At 39.8% G+C, this 23,408-nt stretch overlaps 2 protein-coding genes across 3 annotated transcripts; one reads left to right on the top strand and one right to left on the bottom strand.

The window, feature by feature from the left end:
• Nucleotides 1-4,739: 4,739 nt before the first annotated feature.
• On the top strand, nt 4,740-15,604 carry hif1an (hypoxia inducible factor 1 subunit alpha inhibitor). 2 transcript variants are annotated; one of them, XR_016116893.1, is made up of 8 exons: nt 4,740-5,171; nt 7,149-7,399; nt 7,527-7,675; nt 7,752-7,897; nt 8,615-8,721; nt 8,799-8,855; nt 9,738-9,848; nt 12,166-15,604. XR_016116893.1 is itself a non-coding variant. In XM_089012005.1 (8 exons), exons 1-8 carry the CDS (start codon nt 4,986-4,988, stop codon nt 12,232-12,234), a joined length of 1,083 nt encoding a protein of 360 aa, XP_088868131.1. In that variant the 5' UTR covers nt 4,740-4,985; the 3' UTR covers nt 12,235-15,603. The 2 variants fall into 2 exon arrangements, 1 of the variants encoding a protein (XP_088868131.1); XM_089012005.1 differs by having other exon boundaries at nt 8,799-8,862; nt 12,166-15,603.
• Nucleotides 15,605-15,745: 141 nt separating this feature from the next.
• Nucleotides 15,746-22,313, bottom strand: cuedc2 (CUE domain containing 2). Its single transcript, XM_089012006.1, has 9 exons — nt 22,121-22,313; nt 21,612-21,698; nt 20,311-20,454; nt 19,342-19,403; nt 19,136-19,266; nt 18,800-18,967; nt 18,656-18,720; nt 17,532-17,592; nt 15,746-17,445 (listed from the first exon to the last, which is right to left on the bottom strand). The coding sequence occupies exons 2-9, from the start codon at nt 21,683-21,685 to the stop codon at nt 17,299-17,301; spliced, it is 852 nt and encodes a 283-aa protein (XP_088868132.1). The 5' UTR covers nt 21,686-21,698; nt 22,121-22,313; the 3' UTR covers nt 15,746-17,298.
• Nucleotides 22,314-23,408: the final 1,095 nt, after the last annotated feature.

The raw sequence follows: 23,408 nt of genomic DNA, 5'->3' as shown, positions 1-23,408 counted from the left end.
GAATAAATCCTTGCTTGGCATCATCCTGCCTCATCTGGCGACTGTCGTTTTTCAAGTAAACATAGCGCGACTCCTCGCATTGTTCACTCGAGGGGAGAGGGTCCGGGTACTCAAGGTGGGGTTGGCAAAGAAAGGAAAACCATTCAACTTTTCTCCGTCATGGCTTTCTCAATTTCGCTCGCACAACAACCCCCCCACGCCCACCCCCTATTCCCCTTCCCTCCATTTTGGTAATCCTCAAAAGAACGCCTGAGTTTCTTTACTGTTTAATACTAGTTTAATTAACTTTGTCCAGACGAAGTAGTATACCCCTGGAGGGAGGAGGGGGTGTGGGAGGGGATTTTTGGAGGAGGCCATGAGGCAAGTCACCGTTATAAAAATCATCCCGCCTCTAATTTTGAATGCTAATCTTCTTTTTCACACCGCGCCTCCTTAGTGTTCAGGCAGGAGCAGGGAAGGTGGGGTGGGATCGGGCGGGGGGGCGGGGGGGTAATGTTGGGGAAACTTGTGCAAGGCTTCCTGCGGATGTTTTATCCCACCGGGCCCACCTATTTGGCTCCTTTCACTTCTCTAGGGCCAGCCTTTGCTCGATTTAACAATGCGCGGCGAGCTAATCAGCTCTCTCGGAAATGCGCCGCTGTCGAGGAAGGTAATCCCTCCTTCTTCGGGCGCTCTCAATGGCCTGTCGCCTCCGAAAGGACTTTGGGAAAAGGCTTTACACAGATTCACACTGTTCCCTGAAAAGAAGTTAGTTCGCATATTGTGCCCCAACAAGTGGCTTTTCTAAACACATGCCTGCCGAGCCAGGGAAGAAGTGCCAGGGCCGACATGGCAGGGGCCAGCGCATGGCAGCCGAAGGCCAACCCCTTGAAACGAGAAAAGAGAAGATTAGAGGTCCCCATTGAGAAAGAAAGGGTGGAGCGGTTTCTGCACCTTCCTCCTTTGGCTCAATAATGTGTCAAGGAAACACCTTGTTGACATCTTATTTAAGCAAATCATAAGAATCAAAAGACCACCCCCTCCCTCCTTTCATAGGATCACTCAGCCCGGCATGAAAAGCGAGCATTCCAGACATGTTACCCTGTGGGCCTGACCCTCCTCCCAATTACCCCATGCTAAAATCTAAAGCTATGCAAACACAAATTAAAAAAAAAATACATAACTTGCTTTTTTTGGGCTAGTTTACATTCGAACAACTACAAAATAGAAAGTTATCAAAATAATGTTACTTAGCTCAACAATGCAAGCTTGTGGTTTCCTGCTAGTGAAGAGCCACTTTATGTTGATCAAGACTCAGACACACAAACATTTGCCCCCACCCAAAGGGCGCCGTGACCTCTGAACGAAGGGTCTGAAGTTCCATGTTCGCGGGGGCAGCCCTGCCATGTCCAATTTGTCGCTGCATATGAGCACAAGGTGGCGGGGAGAGATGGACGACAGCAAGCAGGAAGTTCCGGATTTCAAATACGCTCTTGTTCACAAATTTTTGTTAGAAGGCAAAAGTGGTCACGATCTGCTTGATGGGGGAACACAATTCTCAAATTTAAAAGGGAAGTGTTGAGAATGTTGAAACAAGGTGAATTTAAATTGCTAGTCAGCCATGTTGGGGGCCCAGATTTAAATTAAGCGAGGGAAAGTGTATTTTATTTAGATTTGTAATGAAATCCAAAAAATGCCATACTTCTTTTCATTTCGGCTTTTCCCTTCAAGGGGTCACCACAGCGAATCAGTGTGCTCCATTTTCATATAGGTTTGATTCACGTTTGTTTTGGCCAAGCTTTTACGTCGGATGCCCTTCCTGACACAACCTTCTGTATTTATCGGGGCTTGGGACCGGCACAAGAAGACACTGGCTTATGTCCCCTTTTGTCTACAGAACAAGCAACTCTATGTATTTAATAAAGATGAAGATGCTCAGTAAAGGCTCCCAAACACAAAATGGTCATCGGCATATACTGTATTTTATAAAAACATACAGTCACAATTTAAAATCATAATCACATTACCTTTTTTGGTTTGTTGTTTTTTTTTTCTTGCTTAATCTTATCATAACAGTTAGCATGTTACCACTTGACTTATTAATATGTAAAAATATACGGACGTTCCCCTACTTACGAACATTCGAGTCATGAACAGCGGTAAATACCAACATTTTTGCGGAAATGGCGAAAAATGTTGGAACGGAGTTTCTGTCTGTTAGATTTTGTGTTGCGCACATATTACCAAGTACAGTAGTACTTCTTTGCGCCGCTAATACCGACGTGGCGCTGTTAGAGCTATCTCTCTCTCTCTCTCTCTCTCTCTCTCTCTCTCTCTCTCTCTCTCTCTCTCTCTCTCTCTCTCTCTCTCTCTCTCTCTCTCTCTCTCTCTAACATGTAGTATTCTCTCCAGTTGTACATGTCTTTATAGAGCATATATTTTATGAAATGTTTTTTTCTTCAGTACAAACCAATACAGGTTACTTATACAAAAGCGTTAAACATACTTATATAACCCTTAAACATGCATTCCATACAAAATATAGCACTGAAGCAACTTACGAACATATCTCGTTCGTAAATTGGGGAGCGTCTGTACCCAAATGGGCAAAATTTCAAATTCTTCTCACTCTGACTGCTTTCTGTGGTTATAGAGTAACAGGAGTCTGAGAGCGTGTCTGTTTGGAGAGGATTAGCGCAACCGTTAAGATTTTAGCAACAGTCATGACAAATTGGAAATATTCTTCTTCGCCGAGGCCAAAGATTAAATATTCTACAAGCCAAAGCTAATTTGCCACATTAATCATTCATAAATACAACAGCTGACCTGCCATACAAAAATTTTGCATAGCCTTTTCTGGTTAAAAAAATACACAAAGATGGTTTATTCTTCTTAGGTAGCCAGCAAAATGTAGAAGAAAAAAACTGATTCTAATGCTTGAGACAATCCTTGACTAATAGGATTTAAGGCTTAGGGGTTCTGGACCTACAACACCTAGAGGGGCGAGGGTCAATATAAATGTGAGAGAAAGCCAACATGGATGACAAAGAGGGAGGGAGGGAAGACGCAGAACGCACTATCATGTGCTCCCATTACCCAAAAATCTGTGGAATCCGCATGACAAATTCCTTGAATGTCTCTCTGACTGCATTCAACTACCATGGAGAAGATGAGGAGAAAAAAGAGCAATGGATAGAGAGGAGACACTTGTGGTGCATTATCAGTCGGGATTGAGACACAAGCTTCTAGAGGGGTGGGGGTGGCGGGAAGCTCACCAGGGTGCTCAATATCCCTGCTCATCCACACGAGAATGGGGAAGGAGAGTAGCATCAGAGGGATCAAGCTCAGCTCATCCCACTGATGTGCACAGGAAACACAAGAGCATGGGAACCAACCGGGGAGCCCAAAGCAGTCATTGAGGTGCCCTGCTGGGTGGAGGTGACTGCAGACTAAGTCAGGAGGAAACAAACATTGCGCTTCACTTTCAGGAATGTGTTCATTTATGTTGCGTTCGGGATGTTTTAGGGGCTTTTGATCCACTTGCCCATGTTTAACAAATTTGCTTAGCTCAAGGCATTAAAAGAGGAAGTCAACCTCAAAAAATTTATTCATACGTTCTGTGTCTCCACTCATTTAAAATGAACTTCTGGTTAATGCGTTTGTGGAATATGAATGAAGCATCAAAAGTTGCTGCATTTATAGCAACGTCATGGGGCGGCCATTTTGTCACGTTGGTCATCTATTTCTTTGAGCCACAGGTTGGCATGCCGTTGGATGGGTGAGCAGTACAGAGGTCGAGAGTTAGAATGGGATTCCTCCTTCTGTGTTGATTTAACATGTTCTCTGTCGCTTGATGGGTTTTTGTGAGGACAGTATTCTGGTTCCACCTCACATTCCAAAAACATGCAAGCTAAGATGTGCGACTTGCATGGTAAAAGCCTTATTCTGTCTTTGTTTACTCCCTGGTGATTTCTACTATCTTTGTGACTATTTTATTGCTTCTGTATGATAGTTGTCCATGTACACCACTTTGTACGCACCATTGTTTAAAAGTGCTTTATAGGTACAGTTGAGTTAAGAACATGAACAGTACCCTCTAGTGTTTAAAAGCGTCTTAGCACTTTGTTTTATTCAAAAGATGAACGAAACAGTCTACCAGCAGTAGTTTTTATCCAAATTCCTCTAGTTGGTTTCTTCAAAAAGCTTATTCAGTAAAATAACAAAACCTTATTTTATCATATTTGTCAAAGAGGACATGAAGGTAGCTGGTGTGAGAGAAGAGGATGCACAAAACCGGGTTAAATGGATGACACTGATTGGCTGTGGCGACCTCTGAAGGGAAAAGCCCAAAGGAAAAGATCATATTTGTCTCAACTATTGTGGACTGAGATTCGCTTTTACTGTTTAATATTTATGATAGATTAATTTAAGATAATAAATAAGATTATTTTCACTATATCAAAGTTGTCGAGATGACTAACAATTTAATGTCAACCAAGCAGAATCGTAAAGCAACGGTATTGTGATAGACGAATATTGTAACTTTGATAAAAGAGCCAAAATAAATGATTAAAAAATTTATAAGGAGACACTTTAATTAGACTGCGCACATTTGTCGAGAAAAGAAAAAAACCAACCGGTGAATGTGCCATTATCTCGCCACACCGCCAAGTGTCGCTATTTGATTCACGAGGGACCTCCGCCCCATAGTTTGCGGTGAATCTCGCTTGTTTTCCGGATGTCAACACCGTGTGTAAACACCCATTCAGTCCAGCGGGGGACACAAGACCCGAGGCAAGTCTTCCCTCACGGCGACATGTCAATATCATTTCAGGAGTGATCAATTTCCCCGAAACGTAAATATTAACCCCACTGTGGAATGTAACTTGGCGGTGAAGCGACTGAAGGAGGAAAAAAACAATTTTGTGGCAAAGACGACGGACAAGACTAGAGTGATACTGCCGATTAGGCACAGGCAGGTCGGACCCAGCGACCCACCGAGGACCATGGCCGCGGCGAGCGTCGTGGAGACCGAGAAGCCGGCGGCAAGTGAAGGTGCCTCCGCTGGCTTCTCTTGTGTCCATGAACCGGCCTGGGACGACTCTCAGCTGCGCAGGTATACGTTTTCCACCAAGCCCATCCCCAGGCTGTCGCACACCGACCCCAGAGCTGAGATGCTCATCAACAACGAGGTAAAAAACTACACGATTAAACCAACATTCATATTCAGATCATGTTTATCACGTATATTGACTGGTTTTACTCTCCTTTTCCACATTTGTACCTCTCAGTTTGTTCATGTTTCAATTAGGACTAAAATATTTAAATGTTATGCATACGTACTTGTACTACGCCATTAATCAGGCTTTGCAAGCTCTGAGGTTACTCTATCTCACAATTTGTCAATATGTTATTCTATATCTGAGTACTATACGTACTTGACTTGTGCAATGTTTGTTATAAATAACTGAAAATTAGAAATTGGACCGCATATCTGTTGATCGGTGTAAAATAAGGGTACATTGCAGCGTATTTTTTTTTTGAATGAAAGTGCTTTTGGGAGATGTTCGTTGTTTATTTGGAAAAAAATCCAGCCATTGCATCGTCAAATAAAATATATATATTGCCATAGAGTCGTCACGTGTACATGAAAATTGTATTTAAGATTTAAAATCCTCTTAAGTGTTTTAATACAATTAAATACACTATATCTCCTCATACTGTATGTATTTGTATATTTAATATAAGCAAAGAAAAATGTCAGAAACAGTCTATTTGAACGTCTGAACTTTATTGACATCGGGAGACGAAGGGGCGTTCCCATTTATTGAAGCTCCAAACGGGGGTCCAGCGTGTAATGGAATGCACCGTATTATAAAATGCATGCCTTATAAAAATGTGTACAATCATCCCACCGGCCACAAAGTTTAAACACCGCTCGGACGCGTGGTTATTATCATTAAAAAAAAGAACATAAAAACGAGCACGCGCCTTTTCTAACTTCCTCCATGCGGCATCGGGGGCGCGCCTCGGGTATACGTTCGTGTAGTCACGTAGCCCACTTCTTCCCCGTGTCCGATTTTACCCGCGAGTGTCCAATGGCACTCTTGCCTCAAGCCGTGGAGACGCTGCTGTTGGGGTGTCAGATTTTTTTTCGTTTTCCGTTGTCATCACATCGTAACACAGTTCGATGCGTTCCTTCTGAAGCAGCACTGCTAAACGGGGTGTGGTGCTTTAAATTATCCATTAAAAAACACGATACCTGCTTGAGCAGTGTCGTGTTTTTTAGCCTTCAGGAATGATTAATGTATATTTTTTTATTTAATGTGACTTTCAAGGTCTCATAACTTTCTTTATTTTGCTCTCTTTTCCAAGGGCCGTGCGTTTAAAAAACATCCTACATCTAATCAAGATGTTCATTTGAAGTATTTTTTTTCCAAATTAAAATTTGAAGTTTTGGGAGCCACAACATCATCCAGAAAACCAAATTAAGATCACAGAAGGTTTAAACACTCCACATGTTAAAATGCATATTAAAACTACATTTGGCATAGTTCGGAGGCATTAACTCATTCACTGCCAGACGTGCAAAAATGTATCCGTTCGAGTGCCAGGGTTTTTGTCATTTTCACTCAAATTGACAGAATAGTGAGTTTAGGACTGCATAAACAATTCAATGCTGCATAAGAAACCAAACAAATTTGGGAAGAGTGCTCCACGTCATGCTTTTTAATTCCCAAATAAATTCAGGAATGGCAGTGAATGAATGAGTTAATAGCGGATCACATTTGTGAAATTAGCGATGGAAGAGACGGAAAAAATGAGTTGTCACATTCCTTTTCGAGTAACATGATATTCAATTTACAAGTTTGTCAAAATTCCAGGAAATTCTTTCAGATTGCTATGTAGAATTAAAAAACATATTTTACTGATATCTCTGTGGGCAGTTTGACAACGATGGGAAAATGTAAAAGTACTGTATTTGGTCGAAAGAGAATTTTCAAAGTTGTGGAAATTGCAAGGATGACAATTTACAAGGTGTGTATCATGGGAACTAGAGGCGTCAATACTCATCCATACAGTAATTACTCTCAGAGTTCTGTGGTTTTTCATGAATCAGAATCAGAAAGCAGACTAATATGTACCGTATGTGCTGGATGCATTTTCAGGAACCAGTGGTTTTAACAGACACAAACCTTGTATATCCTGCTCTCAAATGGGACGTTGCGTATCTCCAAGAGAACATCGGCAACGGCGACTTCTCTGTCTACATCGCAGAAAACCACAAATTCCTCTACTATGACGAGAAGAAAATGGCCAATGTGGAGAATTTTGTCCCCAGGTCCCGACGACTTGAGATGAAATTCTCTGAGTTTGTGGAAAAGATGCAGCAAGTGCAACAAACGGGAGGGGAAGAGCGGTAAAACTAGCCATGATTTTGAATTGCTATCATTCTTTTGTTGAAGAGTGCAATTTATTTTTCATAAAAAAATACCAGATGATGTTGTTGTTGTTGTTTTTTTTGAGAGTATGCTTCCATTGCCCAGGGTATACTTGCAGCAGACGCTCAACGACACGGTCGGAAAGAAAATTGTGATGGATTTCCTCGGTTTCAACTGGAACTGGATCAACAAGCAGCAAGCCAAAAGCAACTGGGGCCAACTAACATCCAACCTCCTGCTCATAGGCATAGAAGGTACATAGGTTTCACTTCTCATCTGCTCTTTTTTTTTTAAATTATTTTTGAATCGTGTTATACTCTCCATGCTCAGGGAACGTGACGCCGGCGCATTACGATGAGCAGCAGAACTTCTTTGCACAAATCAAAGGCCACAAAAGATGCATCCTCTTCCCTCCAGACCAGTTTGAGTGTCTATATCCTTACCCTGTCCACCATCCCTGTGATAGACAAAGTCAAGTAAGTTCTGATTACTATTCATCAAATTGGAAATAAACTTTTGTTTTATGTAGTGAGTATGTAATGTTTATTTATGCAACCATTTAGGCCAGGGGTGTCAAACTCCGATCCTCGAGGGCCTGCGTCCTCCATGTTTTCCAAGTCTCCCTGTTGCAACACACCTATCGCAACACAGCCTCGGGTGCTTTGCAACAGGGAGACTTGGAAAACATGGAAGACGCAGGCCCTCGAGGACCGGAGTTTGACACCCCTGATTTAGGCCAAGGGTGTCAAAGTCATTTTTTGCCTCGGGGCACATTGTAGTTACAATTTCCTCTCATGGGCCGTTATCAATTTGGGGAAGTCATCAGAATGTTTCATCCCCTCCACATATTACTTGCAGACCGCACAACAAATTAATGAATAACTAGTTTTCAAACTGTAAGTAAAAAATAATGACTGTTATTGCGGTTTACATGGGATAATTTGAAATTGTGGTTCGGACTTTAGCAAGCGTCATGGAATTTTTGATTTGCTTTTGCGGACCAAATAAAATGATGTGGCCCCCGGGCCTTGACCTTGACACCTGAAGCGCTACATACATACATTTACATTTATTTTTTGTGTTGTCCCATGATACGTTGTAACAGCATGAAAAGGTGTGTGATACTGTAAAAGGAAACCATCTAGCCAGACTGACACTTTATCGTACCGTTAAACGTTGCTTGTCATTTCTAGGTGAATTTTGACAACCCAGATTATAACCGGTTTCCAAATTTTAAAAATGTTGTCGGTTATGAAGCGGTCGTCGGCCCAGGAGATGTGCTGTACATCCCCATGTATTGGTAAGAAGTAGCATTTATTCATTTTTTTATTGCTCCATTTGAGGTGTTTTGATCCGTATTTTCCTTTCGCTGCCTAGGTGGCATCACATCGAGTCACTTCTGAGCGGTGGCGTGACAATCACAGTCAACTTCTGGTACAAAGTATGCATTTTCAACAGTTTTAAGTACAGTGGTGCTATAAGATATGAATTTATTTGAATTGCACTCTACAATAGTCAACTTTATTGCAAATTTCTCCATTGTGGGACAAATAAAGGTGTTCTTATCTTATCTTAAAAACATACAGTCACGACAACAGTAAAACTATGTAAAGAATTAAATAATTTTGTCCCCGTGTTTGTTTTTTTTTTTGCTCCAATTCAATAAAAATTGGGCTGCTCCTTCTCGTGTGCGCATCTTGGAAACCTGCGGGCAGTTTAATGCAGACATTCGGAGATACACAGGCACACTTATGACTTGGTAAAATGCAATTTTATTATTAGTTCTTTGTAGAGGATAAATAATCTATCATTGTACATTTCGTTATGTAACAAAATGTTTGCTCTTCATACAGGACATTAAAAAGATTAAGAAAAAAGTGTATTTTCTTAATTATGCTAAACAAAGCACTGATGACTTTGCCCCTCCTAGCTTAGTGTTGCTATAGTCATGCAGGAGCGTGCCGTATCTGCTTTTATTTCTATCCGCGGTAATAACACCGCATTCCTTATGCTATTTATTTGCCTACTTTTGGTGTTTTGTTTGTTTTCATTTAACTTGCTAGTGTTTATAGCAAAGCTATTAGGTTGGTTATATATCCACCATTTAATAGCTCTTGTTTTATGTTTAGTTTGATGGTAAAGTTCAACTGGTAGTGACATTACAAACTTAATTAAGTCGCTTCTTTTCCTTTCTGGGTCACTCACATGTTAAGATATCACTGTACAATATTACTATATTTTTAAAAATCTAAATTGCATAATTGTCCAAATCATTTTTAAAATGGTCTTTGTTTTGACTCTGATGTTTTTATTCAGGGTGCGCCCACACCGAAAAGGATAGAATATCCATTGCGAGCCCATCAGAAGGTGGCCATCATGAGGAACATCGAGAAGATGCTGGGAGAAGCACTCGGCGACCCTCGACAAGTAAATGTCCTTCACTTTGTCCTTTTTGGCAGTTCAAGCTCCTTCTCAGATCCAACACTTCGAATAAGACCTGTATTTAGGTCACCTACTTTGCGTGAGAATCCCTGCGGTCCCCCCGACCTGGCCAGCAACCCACTTTCTGCTTCCACTATATTTATGTCTCACTACTGTGACACACCACCCCCGTCCTCCATTTTACTGTTGTTACCGTGTGTATTCACATATAATAATAATAATAATAATAATAATAATAATAATAATAATAATAATAATAATAATAAAATAATAAACATTTAATTTACAAAGCGCCTTTCAGAACACCCAAGGACACTTTACTATTAAAAGAACAATACACAGTACAATAAAACCAGAAATAAATGATTAATCATAAAATAGCTGATTAAACCATGAATGCAATTTTAAACAGATGGGTTTTGAGGTAGGATTTTAGAGTGGGAAGAGAGTCAATATTACAGATGTTTGGTACAGGGACGTCATGGTGAAATGTGCATATCTGCTGCAAGCTAAATGTTAAAAGCAAACACGAAGCTGTAGCATCCATTGACGAAAAGAGACTGTTTCACATCTTCTGTCCCACGTAAGTCCGCTTCAATTCGAAGCCGCGACAGCTCCACAGTTAATTGTTTCGTAAATTAACAACTCATAGATAAATTATGTGTTATATGAATTAATAATTCATTTGTTTCTCTTTCAGCGTAAATCTAGCCTCGTTTTTAATGTAATCTAAAATAATTTGTTGCTTGTTTGATAAAAAAATAAGCTTTGAAAATACATATTAAATCTCAAATGAAATATTCACAAAAAAGCATTTACTGTATAGACACTCCTCAACTTACAAAAAGATACGTTCCGAACGATCTTTCGTAAGGTGAATTCGTTCGTAGCTTCAGTGCTCTATTTTGTATGGAATGTATGTTAAAGGCTTATATAAGTATGTTTAAAGGACAACCGACATCTCCGGACAAGTTGTGTCCATAATTTGTAAAATGGCTTCAAATGACTTCTACTGAGCGTATTTTACAAAGATTCCACCGCATATAGCTATATTTTACGTTTTAAGACTTGTGCTGAATATTCCTTAAGTCTTGTTTTTGAGTTGGTGACGAGTCCGTACGTGACGTCACTGAAGGAACGCATTTGACTAAAATATCATATATATCATTTTGGGTATTTTAGATGCTATAAAACGGTTTTCTGATGTCAGTTAGGAAACAAAAAAGTGACGTCGGTTGTCCTTTAAGGTTTATACAAGTATGTTAAGGCCTGTATAAGTAACCTGTATTCGTTTGTACTGAAAAATAAACATTTTATAAAATATATGCGCTATAAAGATATGTACATGTAGAACTGAAGAGAATACGACATATGCAAGAGAGAGAGCAAAAAGATGTTCGTACATACCGTTGTTTGTAACTCGAATGTTCGTAAGTAGGGGAGTGTCTGTCCAAAATTTTTCAAAATGTTCAGTCTGACTCTGACGATCAATCCTACTTCTCGTTATTGTAATACAATCTCTTGAACATCCGTTCATCCGTTCATCCGTCCGTCCGTCCCTCCCTCCCTCCCTCCCTCCCTCCCTCCCTGCCTCCGTCTGTCTGTATGTCTATCTGTCTATCTGTATACTGTGAGACCTCAACTTACGAACTTAATTGGTTCCCAGACAGAGTGTGTAAGGCGAAAAGTGTGTATCTCAAAGAAAAAAAAATCCCATAGGAAACCATTAAAATGGGAATAATCCCTTCCCGGGTTTCCATAAAATATACTTTTCAACTAAATAAGCCTAAAAACTACACACAACATACCTTATCCTATGTATAATAAATGTGCTATTGTATTGCAATGAAAGAAATACACTGCATTGTATCATAAATTCACTTTATTTACATTTGTGATGGTCATTGATGGCTTGATGGAATGGCGTTGGAGGTCGAAGGTCAAAGTGAATTGCTGTTTGGAAAGAGAGGCACATTACATGAGGACAGTAATTAAAGAAATAAACTGTGCTGTAAAATAAAGTTTTATTTACCTTTTTGATGGTCGTTGATGGCTTATGGAAGGAGAATCACCTTCCATAAGGACTGTTGGTAACTTAACCTCTGGTGCTGTTCGGTCGTGTGCTTCCGCCGAAGATCACTCCGCCAGCCGTGGTGGGTGTGTATTATGAAAATAGTGCTTATTATAAGGTTTAATTTTCATTAATTTGAAGTTTGTAAGACGAAAAGTTTGTAAGATAAGGTGTTTGTAAGTTGAGGTCTCACTGTATCTGTATATCTGTTTGGTGTGTGTTCCTCCTCAGGTGGGACCTTTGCTCAACACCATGATCACGGGACGATACGAAGATCCTCACAACGAGAGCGACTCTTGAAATCGCGCCGTTTTGAATTCTGGGACTTTTTTTTCTTCCTGCATGGCAATAAGCGGCTATCTTGAAACCATCGTGCTTCTCAGAGTGCCATCGTCTTTGCCCATCTCATGGGAATGACTGTACTTGAACAACAATTGTTTTTTGCGTGTGTTTTGTTTGATCTTGTTTAGTTATTTATGTCGGTCAGTGTACTCAGAATACCTAATTAAAAAAAAGAGTGTGCGACGGATAAAAGCTTTTGAAGCAATCTCAGTGACAAACCACTAGTGAAGGAATAGAGTTTTTTTTCCCTCAAAAAATGTCGCCATTTTACGGCGCAGACACAAATTGTAAGGTATGAAGTTGACTTGACTATTTTTCTTTCAGTCGTTCCAGTCCAACTTGTATTTTCGTACCACGTATCTAATCTTCTTCTTTCGGGATACCTGTGGCTCATGGACAGGGGCTAATAAGTCCTTGAGTTAAAACTCACTTCCAGTCCACGCTAAGTTTCTCTTTGGAGTTGCGAGCTCATATTACTTTGTTACAATATCAGTCTTCTATGCCTTTCAGTGACTCTTCCAGTACCTCAGTTGCAACCTGCCGATGACATTCGGTAAATCTCTGAGCGCATCAGATGTGCTTAATGTCAGGGGGGAAAATGTGATGACACCTGTAAAGATTGTCATTTTTTGGGGGTGTTGTGTAACTGTTCCTCTTATTTGTTTTTAGAATTACATGGCCGGATCAAATCTTCCACTTCTATCTTGGCTACGGAAATTTAGTCTGAAAATCAGGGGGGGGGGGGGGAGTAAGCATTTGGTGTGTCCATAACTGGATCGCCAGTGGTTCGTATTCCTCCATTTAGCTGCTGTTCCTTTTCACCCAATATGAAAAGTTTGTAAAATGTATCCCTGTTTATGTTTTTTTATGTTGGCATCACCCATGAAAGCTGAAAAAGTACCAAGCCAGTTTCTTAAAAGAACAGAACACAAAAATATAGAATAAAATAGAAATAGAGAAATAAAATAGAATAGAATAGAATAGAATAACAAATAGAGAATAAAAGATAAAAGTTGTCAAAAAAATAAATCTAGCGAAGGACAGTCAACTAACTTTGTTGCAGCTCAACCGCTGTCAAAAAGAAACATTTTAAGAAGCCAAATTTAGCAGATATCATAAAAATAAGATTCTATCATTTTTCTCTCAAATTGTATTTTTAATCTAATCTGATAAATTGTTAACATGTAAACATTAATATCCAACAGTAATTTTAAAAGGGCTATCAGCGCTTACACACAGTCAAGTGGTCAAATATTGTTTTTCCATTTGGAGAGGATTAAAAAAAAATGCAAAAAAAACATTTCACCAGACAGTGACTTGCGCTAGTTGTATACTAATTATGGTTTTGTTTTGGAAGAAATGAAGTGAAAATTTCAACTTTTTCATTGGTCAACACCACTTTCTACCTATAGCAGTCCAGACAAAATCCTACCTTCTGTGTGTGTGTGTGTGTGACTCCCCTCCTGCGTCGTGCTAATAAATTGAAATACGGTTATTTACAGAATGACCAATATAGTGGGATTTAAAAAAAGAGTACCTCATATATGTATTGTGCAGCCATACTTTAGCTGAAGGATTATTTGTTATTTATCTTCTTACCCATTTTTGATTTCTACTTCAAGGACTGTAGGAGGAGGCTGTTTCTTTAATTTTTTTAACAGACTAGTTTTCATCTTGGAGCTGCGGATTGTATATGTTTAACAAAAACACCAACATTCAGGTGAAGTCTTCCCTGGGAAAGATATTTCCTTTACAGGACAACCGACACCATTTTTTGTTTTTTAACTGACATCAGAAAAACGTTTTATAGCATCTAATATACCCAAAACACGCAGGATGATATTTTTAGTCAAATGCAAAACACCAATAAAAATGACTTAAAGTGTGGTAAAACTGCAACAAAATGAGCTGCGAATTAGGGATTTTCAGAAAGTCCCGCCCCCTTGTTCGAGGTGTCACGCCAAGACGTCTTGCCTTGCTCGAGAATCAAAACAATGGCTTCAGATTCGGAGAAGATGCTTTCTTGTTACTCATCCAGTTATGATTATGATTCCAATAGTTCAGAATCAGAAAACCTTTATTCGTCCCACAATGGGGAAATTTAGTTCAGAAGAGGAAAGCATAAATATTTGCAATCGATTAAAGAAGTCCTCCCATATCAATTTGAGCCGTCAATGACAGCAATGTAACACCCAGAACATGCAGAAGATGGCGCGCAAGCTCTGTTGGAAATGGGCTGATTTTTCTGCTGGGCATTAGTGTCAGCAAATATCAAATAGTTGACTTGGTGCAACACACAAGGATTCACCATCGCGTTATTTCTGCGTTTTCCTTCTAATTTCGCCATCAACACGGATCAACACGAAGTTTTCAGACCAAACAAAGTAGCCAAAATGCATTGTGTGTCGCTTTCTCTGTCAGGGGCGTTCCTTCAGTGACATCACGTACGGACTCGTCACCAACTCAAAAACAAGACTTCTTGAATATTCAGCGTGAGTCTTAAAATGTAAACTATAGCTATATGCGGTGGAATCTTTGTAAAATACGCTCAGTAGAAGTCATTTGAAGTGATTTTACAAAATTATGGACACAACTTCTCCGGAGCTGTCGGTTGTCCTTTAAGGCTCATTTTTAAGGCTTAGTCTGCACCTATGATCACATTTAAAGCTGCTTGTTAAGTTTAAGACCCATTCAATAGGCTGCACGGACTGCAATGGGATTGGACTGAGTGTCCTTCGGCTGTTGTTTATTGAATTTTTTTCATACTTCTGAGCCATACGTTGAAGACACGTTCAACTTTATTCTTTTGTGTATCTATGTGCCAACCACCTCAGAAACTAGTCAAAACCGATCTGGTTTTGTTCTTTGAAGCACATATTTATCAAAACGTATTTATCAAACGGTGCCTTGGGAGTCATCCGTATCGCGAATCATTTTGCCCTGTTGAAATCAATAGAAAAGCATTTTCAATGTTGTTTGTTTACACTTCTTCTTCTCAACTGGCTTGGATTGTCAAAACGGACTGTGACGGTATAAAAGCAGCCACACATCTCCAAATTTTGTTTTCATACTGAAAACAATCCGATACACTGAGAAAAAAAACATCTTTTGGGGTACAGTTTGTGGCATGGTGGATGCAAGTGGGCCTCACGCTTCTGAGATTGAAAGTGGATGGATACAATGACAAAATTTGGAGTTGTGTTTTTCACATTTTACACAATTTCTGTTGGTGGTGTTATTTACTGAATTGAACTCATCTGTTTTGTGTTGTTTCTATAATTAAAGAATGTTTGAAGATGAATGCATAGTGACATTTTCAAAGACATCGTGTCAACCAAAAGTTTTTTTTCTTTTCACATAATTTTTAGATAGAAAATACCAAGACGTGAGTCACGAAAAAAAAATGAGATAACTGTATGCTTTTTTTTACTATTTTTATTTCAGGAGAAATGAAACAAGTGAAACATGATTGTCTACAAAATTAGTCTTTACTATAAATTGTGCATTTTCATGAAAGCAAGGAGGCGTTACAAGTTCAACCAATAGCCACTGCACACATTACAGTAAAACCAATCAAAATATCAGTCAACGACACCAACGCTGCTATTAATTCAGAAATAAAGAATATCCACTAGAAACAAAATTGACCAGTGTTGAAACAGCTCACGCTAAATGTTAAAAAAAATATTGTAGTCAAAGATTAACAAGTTATATCCTGAATGTTTTCACAACACACACACACTTTTCACACAATTTCAGTGGTGCCTTGAGGTACAAGTGACCAAAAATTACTTTAAGTCCACCAGCTTAATGATAACGTGATGACAATGCGAAAACCAACAACCATGATAATGTAGCAACCCCAAAGCATTGTTAGAATGGGTATTTGAACGCAAACGGTGAGGCAGCACATTGACAGATAATGGTTATGGTCATAGAATTATTTAAAAACAACTGATGGCAAAGAAGAATATATATATATATTTGGAAAAAGCAGGGAAGCATGTCTATTTTATAAAATGCAAGTGGACTCATTTAAAAAAATAGAACTTCAATGTTGAAAGATGCTTCTTTATCTTGGAATTTATTCAACAATTATCTCAAGGCACCGCTGTAAATAACTTCTTGCTGTCTTTGTTACTTTTGATCCATCTTATTGTCTGAAAAACCATAAGCCACAAAATGCCACTAATTTTGTGGCTTTCTATTTATCTGAATTGTTTTTTAGATAAAAACCCCGATTCCCGCCGATGTGTTTTTCATCAGGCACCAATATTAATTCTTTGTTTTTCATGTCTTATTTGAAATGATACAGACACGTTTAGCTTATACAGATTTGAATCTATTATCCATGTATTGGTGCAGTCATAGAAAAGTTAATCAAACAATAAATATACTCATTTGAGATACTGCTGAATATGTGTAATGATGCATTAGTTTATCTCGAGTGAAACCACAGTGCAAACCAGAAACCAGTCTCCTGATTCGCTGGCAGAGCAAAAAAAAAAAAAATAAAAGAAAACAAAATATGTCAGTGATGTCTTATGTACAGTAAAGGCAGTTGAATTAAGAAAATATGGCGTGCGCCACTAAAACGTCACAAATTGTTCTAAGCGCCCCCTCCCCATAAATGATCTATAAGTTGATAGAGATGCCACAAAATGGCACCAAAATACAACTTTTATTCATACAGGGCTTTGATGCAGGGTCAAATTAATAGCGGGTAATCAATTAGCGAGTCACAAATAGGCAATGGAACAACTGTTGCTTCATTTCAACAGTCCCAAAAAGTTAAGGACTATTAAAAAAAAGGTGATGGGTTTTCCAAAATACGCAAGAATAAAAATATAAAAAGTAAACTCCAACCAAAACTCAAATGAAATGTAACAGGAAACCACTACATATGGTAATAGTATTGAAAAAGCTCACAATATTCGCAGAACACAAAAAAATATCAATTAAATTGTGAATAAATAAAATCCAAAATGAATCAACAGATCAGTGCAAATGGCCGCCGCGCTGTCAATGAAATCGATATTTGCGAGCCGGCTTGAGGTTGACGTACGTCTTCTTCATGTCGTCCCCCTCGTTCTTCTTCACCACCTGATAGCGTTCCCCTTTGGTGCTCACCACCTGGTTGCCATGGTAGCGAACCAACTTTTTGGGAGCCTGCTCCCACCCCCGTTGAAAAACAGAACGCGCATGAACTCGGATCAAGCATTTGCGGACGGTTGATAGGTGGATGGATTCGGTACCTCTTTGGGAGCGACGGGTCGATGTGTTTTCTTGTCCTCTTCGTTGTCGACCAGCATGTACCTGTAAAAACAACAACCCCCCCTTTTTTATCTTCACGTCGAGCTACATGATGAAGCAAAAAGTGGCCAGTCAAATGTGTAAAGTTAGCAGGCCCAGTGAGTAAATTTACCACGCTATGCAGAGTACCGAGGACTTATTGGAGGTGAGGCGTGTATAAGAGGAGGCCTTTATTTGGATTCACAGTTTGGTGTTGACGTAGGTGTAGACGTTTATTTCTGTGAGTGAAATTGCCCGGTTCTTATTAGGACGAAGGTGATTGGTGCAAGTAAAATCATCAACGGATCGTACCAGGTGTTGATTAGGCGGAAGAAAGGCGCTTGTAAAAAAGGAGGCTTTTGTTTGTGAATTAACACATTCGCTGCTATTCCCAAATTAATTAAAAATATTGACGTGGAGCGCCATTCCGGAATTTGTCCGCGTTTTGGTTTTTCTTGCAGGGGTGACGATAAAGCGCTGGTCAGACCTCTGGCAATGTTTTTCTCTCCCACAAGGGGACAGCATTTGCTTTTTGTCCATGGTAGCGCTGTGTTACAGCTTCCGCTGTTAAAGCGCTATATAAACCAATATGTATGTATTGCATTGTATTTTGGACAGCCGACCCCACTTCAAGCACAGATAACTCCAGAAACATATAACTGAGGAATTAACTCTTTTTTTTCTGATGAAAGAAGAGAGTCTAAGGACTTTTATAGGGTAGCGTTTGTAGTTTTGTACACATAAAATGAGCAACTCAAACGCAGGGAATACCCAACATTTATTGAGCGTAAGGCGCTTGAAGTGGCGTTTTCATTTACATTAGAGTGAGCACAAGCCATTATTTGCACAATTGCCTTGTTATAATCATATTTCTTTCAGTTTTTTTTTTAAATATTGTGCTACCTCGTCAAAAGACTCAACGAAGCATTTATTCGCAGCTGCATTTTTGTAGCGTAAGCATTTGGAGTATTTGACCGAAATTAATAACTACACATCACAAGCCATTTATTGAAAGATATGACATAAAACATTATTCAATGCAAATCATCAATTCAACCGCAGAAAGTACCTTTACTTAGTCACTTACTTCTCAAGGATGCTTTCTTTCAGTTTCTGATCCGCCAACGTGGAGATATTCTTCCCTTGATTCACCTGAGGCCACAGAAATTAGTATTTCTTTTTGAAATTTGACAAAAGTGACTGACAAGTGATGCAAAATAGAGACGCTCACGTTGAGCGGAGTAGGGCTGAGTTGGACGTCACCCTCGATGATGAGGCGCACGGCTTCCTCCATGTCTCCTTTGGCAATAGATAGAGCACTACGGGCCTCGGACAGACTGCACTTGGGAAACATTTCCAGCAAATGCTGCTCTTGGCTTTCCAATTCGGACACTGGGGCCTGGAAAACTTGACATACTTAACCTCCCCTCCTTCCACATTTCTCAATCTCAATTAATGCAACTTGAAGTCTGACATTCTATATTTCAACAAATTCAATTCAGCGTCATTTCCTTCCATATTACTGCCACCGATTTTTGCTATTATGACGTTCGAGATGTGCTCTCACCTGGGCTGTGGCGCCCTCTGGCAGTGTTTGTAGGCACTGCATTTCCCCGCCAGGTGGTGCTTCACTTGACCGGTGAGAGGCGATTTTCAATGAGACGCTTTCCGGCTTTGCCACATTATTTTCTTCGTTCACTAGAAAGGAACACATTAACTTGCTAAGTGTCAATCACCTAACCGCATCGGCAAAAAAAGGCGCAGAAGAATTACCTGAGGTGCGAGCTGTAGCTAATGTGGATGCCAGACTGAACATCATTTCACATACTCTGACGCTGCAACATAAAAACATGACGCAGTAACAACAGGAGATGCAATTTAAGCCACTGGAACTGGAATGTCTTCAGAGTGAATAAATGTACCACAACACAAGGAATGGATGACAATTTAGAATGTTGTTACGCAAGTGGTCAAAGAGAGGCGCATTTGCCCGTCTGCTCTCAGGTGTGTTATTGAACACATGGTCGGAAAATACACACATCATAATAAGTTTTATTAACCACCACCAGGCATTAGAAATGCATAGGGGCTAACAGACAGCCACTAACCTGGGCTCACAGGGCCAACACGCTTAATTCACTGACACCCATGTCACTCACCAAGGACGGCGGCCATGCATTTTAAAGCTACACACACGCGCGCGCCCACGCACGTGCATAAAAACACTCAATTCTATAGATATTAAAGTCTGCAAAATGACAACAGCGACCGCTAGTTGTCAATCATGATATCAGGACCAGATGTGGAAATGTTGTTGTTTATTATATCAAAATGTTATCTTCTGATAAAATGATGAATTATTTGATCCTATTGCATCTGCAGCCCTTATAGTGATTCTGTAACGTTCTGACAAAACTGCATTAGCTTACATATAAAATTAGGACACCGGCTGACTAGGGCCCAACTGATTTGGAGTTGTTGAAACCGAAGTCGATTCTGATAATTGGCAGATCAAATTTATGGTAACTGAAGGATCATCCAATTAATTGAGATGTTTCATGGATTAACATGTTTTGGGTCACTTCACCATTTCAGGGACAGCTGTTACAAGATTGGACATCTTATCAGCAGCTTTTTTTAACAAAAAAAAAATCTCATCAGCAAGATGTGCAGGAGCCCAATCATAACCCTGAAGCCCTCGAGGACCAGAGTGATAGCTGCTGTCTAAAGTGTTGTTCTGACCTATCAATTTCTGCAAATCCTGGAATGTAGGCTTCTAGCATTTCGGCAAAGACCTCCACATCAAAGTTCTCCTCCACACTTTGCTGGGAACCAAGATCTTCCAGGACTCCGGTGATGTAGGAGAGGATGACATCGTCCAGTGTGCTGAGTGTATACAGAAGATTTACTATGGAGGACAGACAACTTGCGCACGATTCATATAAAGCATGGATGGGGAAGTATGGTTCTATAAGAGCAATATCCTGTCTGTTTGAGATCTCTCTCCTTACACACTTGATTTAAAGGACAACCGACGGCACTTTTTTTTTAACTGACATCAGAAAAACGTTTTATAGCATCTAAAATACCCAAAACATGCAGTATGATATTTTTAGTCAAGTGCAAAACACCAATAAAAATCTGCCACAAAATTGAGCTGCGAATTGGGCATTTTCAGAAAGTCCCGCCCCCAGTTCATGACGTCACGCCAACACGTCTTGCATTGCTTGAGAATCAAAACAATGGCTTCAGATTCGGAGAATATGCTTTCTTGTTACACATCCAGTGATGAATATGATTCAAATAGTTCTTAAGAGCAAACCATACATGTTTGCAATCGATTAAATTTATTCCGTGCCATTATGAGACAACATTGAGGGGAAATTTCTCACCGAAAAAGAGGCACAAAATGGCGACCTCCTGTGGCCACCTCAGTTTCCACATGCTGATAAATTCCTTATATGGACCTTGGACGCCCTCTTCTGGTGGCTTTTGGGTGCAACATGAGGTCCCCAGACCAAACAAGTACAGCAAAATACATTGACGTGATGGAAGGATCGCTACAATGCGTCTTTTTTACGGTCAGGGGCGGTCCTTTAGTGACGTCACGTACGGACTCGTCACCAACTCAAAAACAAGACTTCCTGAATATGCTCATGTATTTTGCTTTTCTACTTTCATTTCTTTCATAACTTTGCTGCTGTGAAATGTAAATTTCTCCACTGTGAGACTAATAAAGGCAAATCCAATCCAATCCAATCCAATCCAATATTCAGCGCGAGTCTTAAAACGTAAAATATAGGTATATGCGGTGGAATCTTTGTAAAATATGCTCAGTAGACGTCATTTGAAGCCATTTTACAAATTATGGACACAACTTGTCCGGAGACGTCGGTTGTCCTTTAAATGACCAGGATCCTTGATGAGCTGATGGTTTGAATAAGGTGTTTGGAGTTGGGAGGGACCTTAAACAGTCAAGGGATATGACTCTGAAGCAACTGCAATCGCCTACCCAAGAGAAATAAAACGTCAGAAAAGCTTACCTGAGATCTGCATCGGGGATATATGTCTGTAAGAATTCGTGCAACGCACCGTGGATGATTTTGTGGAGGTCCATGGTAGTTTTCTAACTGTACAATGGGAAATTCACAGACAAAAATATGTGGGAGTGATTCGGCTGACCCCGTACCAAGCACAACCACCCAGTCATCAGACCAAATAGGGGACACTTACATGAACACGTTACAAAACATTTCATTGACTTTTTGACTTGTACAGTTTCCGATACATCATTGCTAACTCAAGCTAATCTCCTGTGTCATTTCACTGAATATCGACAACACAACGAATGGATATTCTCAATCTCTACTCACTCGGCAACGTCAACCATAATCTTAATGTAAAACGTCACACTAGACGGAGAAGAACTTTTGAGTTTCTTTTTTGTTATAGAGCTGTCATACTGGCCTGAGTTAGCTCAATTGCTAACAGCTAACAGGCTAATCGAAGCGACCATCTTCGGCTTGCTGTACAAAACGACGAGTTTACGTACCGTGACAGAAAGTGTGAGGACATGAAGGGCTCCCAGGTTGCCTCAATTGTATTCCTGAGAAAAAGATCAGTGCAGAAAGGTTGAGTCAAAGTGACTGTCAGTGCTGTTCTTGTAGAAGCTCATTTGCCATTCACAACATTAGGACGTCATTTTCTAACATTGTAAACAGCTCTGTTCAGTGCACAATAGACGTGAGTGTTGTGACGTGTTTCCGTAGTTTTTATAAAATCAGAAAAAGAGGAGCGCTTCTGTATATTGTCATGTTTCGAGGAAAATATGTTCCGTCACAATTTTAAACAATTCCCATGCATTCCCATACGAGTCAATAGCGTCCTGGAGTTTCTATCCCTGCCCCAAGTTGAGATTTTCTTTAGACCTTGATGGCGATTCAATGCAAGTAATCACAAAGGCAGCTTATTTTTTGCTGTGAATGACAAAAACGAACGTCCAAATTTCTGCTCATTCCCACTTAAACACCTGAAAGTATTTGAACAATCGTCACAATATTTTGAATTTTATGCACATCAACCCTCTTCTTCCCCGTACAGGTAAGTGGTCTCTGTCGAGAACAAGCTTAAAGTATGAAAACCCTGATCAATGTTCACCAAATTGCATGCCCACCTCTCTTCTCATACCCATTTAAATAATTACAATTATTAGAATTACCTCCCCAAATACTTCAGATTTTCTCGATGTTGTTTTCTTTTCTGTGGAAAAAAAATGCTCGATGTCATGTCATTAGTCTTCACCAACATAAACTCTAACTTTAGAACAATCGAGCGCAATTGTTGGTGTGAAGTATTTTTGACGTTCAAAACATCATCTTACTTGTGCTAAACGAATAGTTTAAGTGAATATTATTCTAAAAAGCATTCCAATATCTTTGTCATTACTGAAGTAATTGAGTGTCTTCTTCACCGACCAAAATTTTTCTCATAGCGACATTTCACAACCCCAGTGTTGTATGGCGTGACCGTCATCAACCAAGCACCCCATATGGGCAGAGAGTAACGTCGTTTACAAGTTCCCCATACATACTTGATCGCCGGTGTTATCTGAGGCAACATCTGCGATGTCACCAACCCCTGCTCTCAGTTACCCTCGACTGCGTTGTCATTCACGTGGACACGTGCCTATTAATTACTAATTCTGTTGTCTTCTTGCTCTCCTCTTGCTTGTTGTGGTATTTCAATGAGAAATATATAGTAGATTAACAGTATAGTATAGTAACTGTTCAATAGACACGGGTAGACTCATTTCTTATTTATTTAAAAGGCTGTTGTGTATT

The sequence above is a fragment of the Hippocampus bargibanti genome, linkage group LG13, assembly GCF_051943395.1.
Source record: "Hippocampus bargibanti isolate YZ-2025 linkage group LG13, ASM5194339v1, whole genome shotgun sequence".
Taxonomy (NCBI): Eukaryota; Metazoa; Chordata; class Actinopteri; order Syngnathiformes; family Syngnathidae; genus Hippocampus; species Hippocampus bargibanti.
This window is presented reverse-complemented; position numbering and strand designations above follow the sequence as displayed.

Coding starts and splice junctions, on each gene's coding strand:
- hif1an (XM_089012005.1), top strand. CDS start 4,986: ATGGCCGCGGCGAGCGTCGTGGAGACCGAGAAGCCGGCGGCAAGTGAA. Junction 7,676..7,751: donor CCTGCTCATAGGCATAGAAG/GTACATAGGTTT, acceptor CTCCATGCTCAG/GGAACGTGACGCCGGCGCAT. Junction 8,722..8,798: donor CTGTACATCCCCATGTATTG/GTAAGAAGTAGC, acceptor TTCGCTGCCTAG/GTGGCATCACATCGAGTCAC.
- cuedc2 (XM_089012006.1), bottom strand. CDS start 21,685: ATGGACCTCCACAAAATCATCCACGGTGCGTTGCACGAATTCTTACAG. Junction 19,404..20,310: donor GGATTTGCAGAAATTGATAG/GTCAGAACAACA, acceptor TTTATGTTGCAG/CGTCAGAGTATGTGAAATGA. Junction 18,968..19,135: donor CAGAGGGCGCCACAGCCCAG/GTGAGAGCACAT, acceptor CAAGTTTTCCAG/GCCCCAGTGTCCGAATTGGA.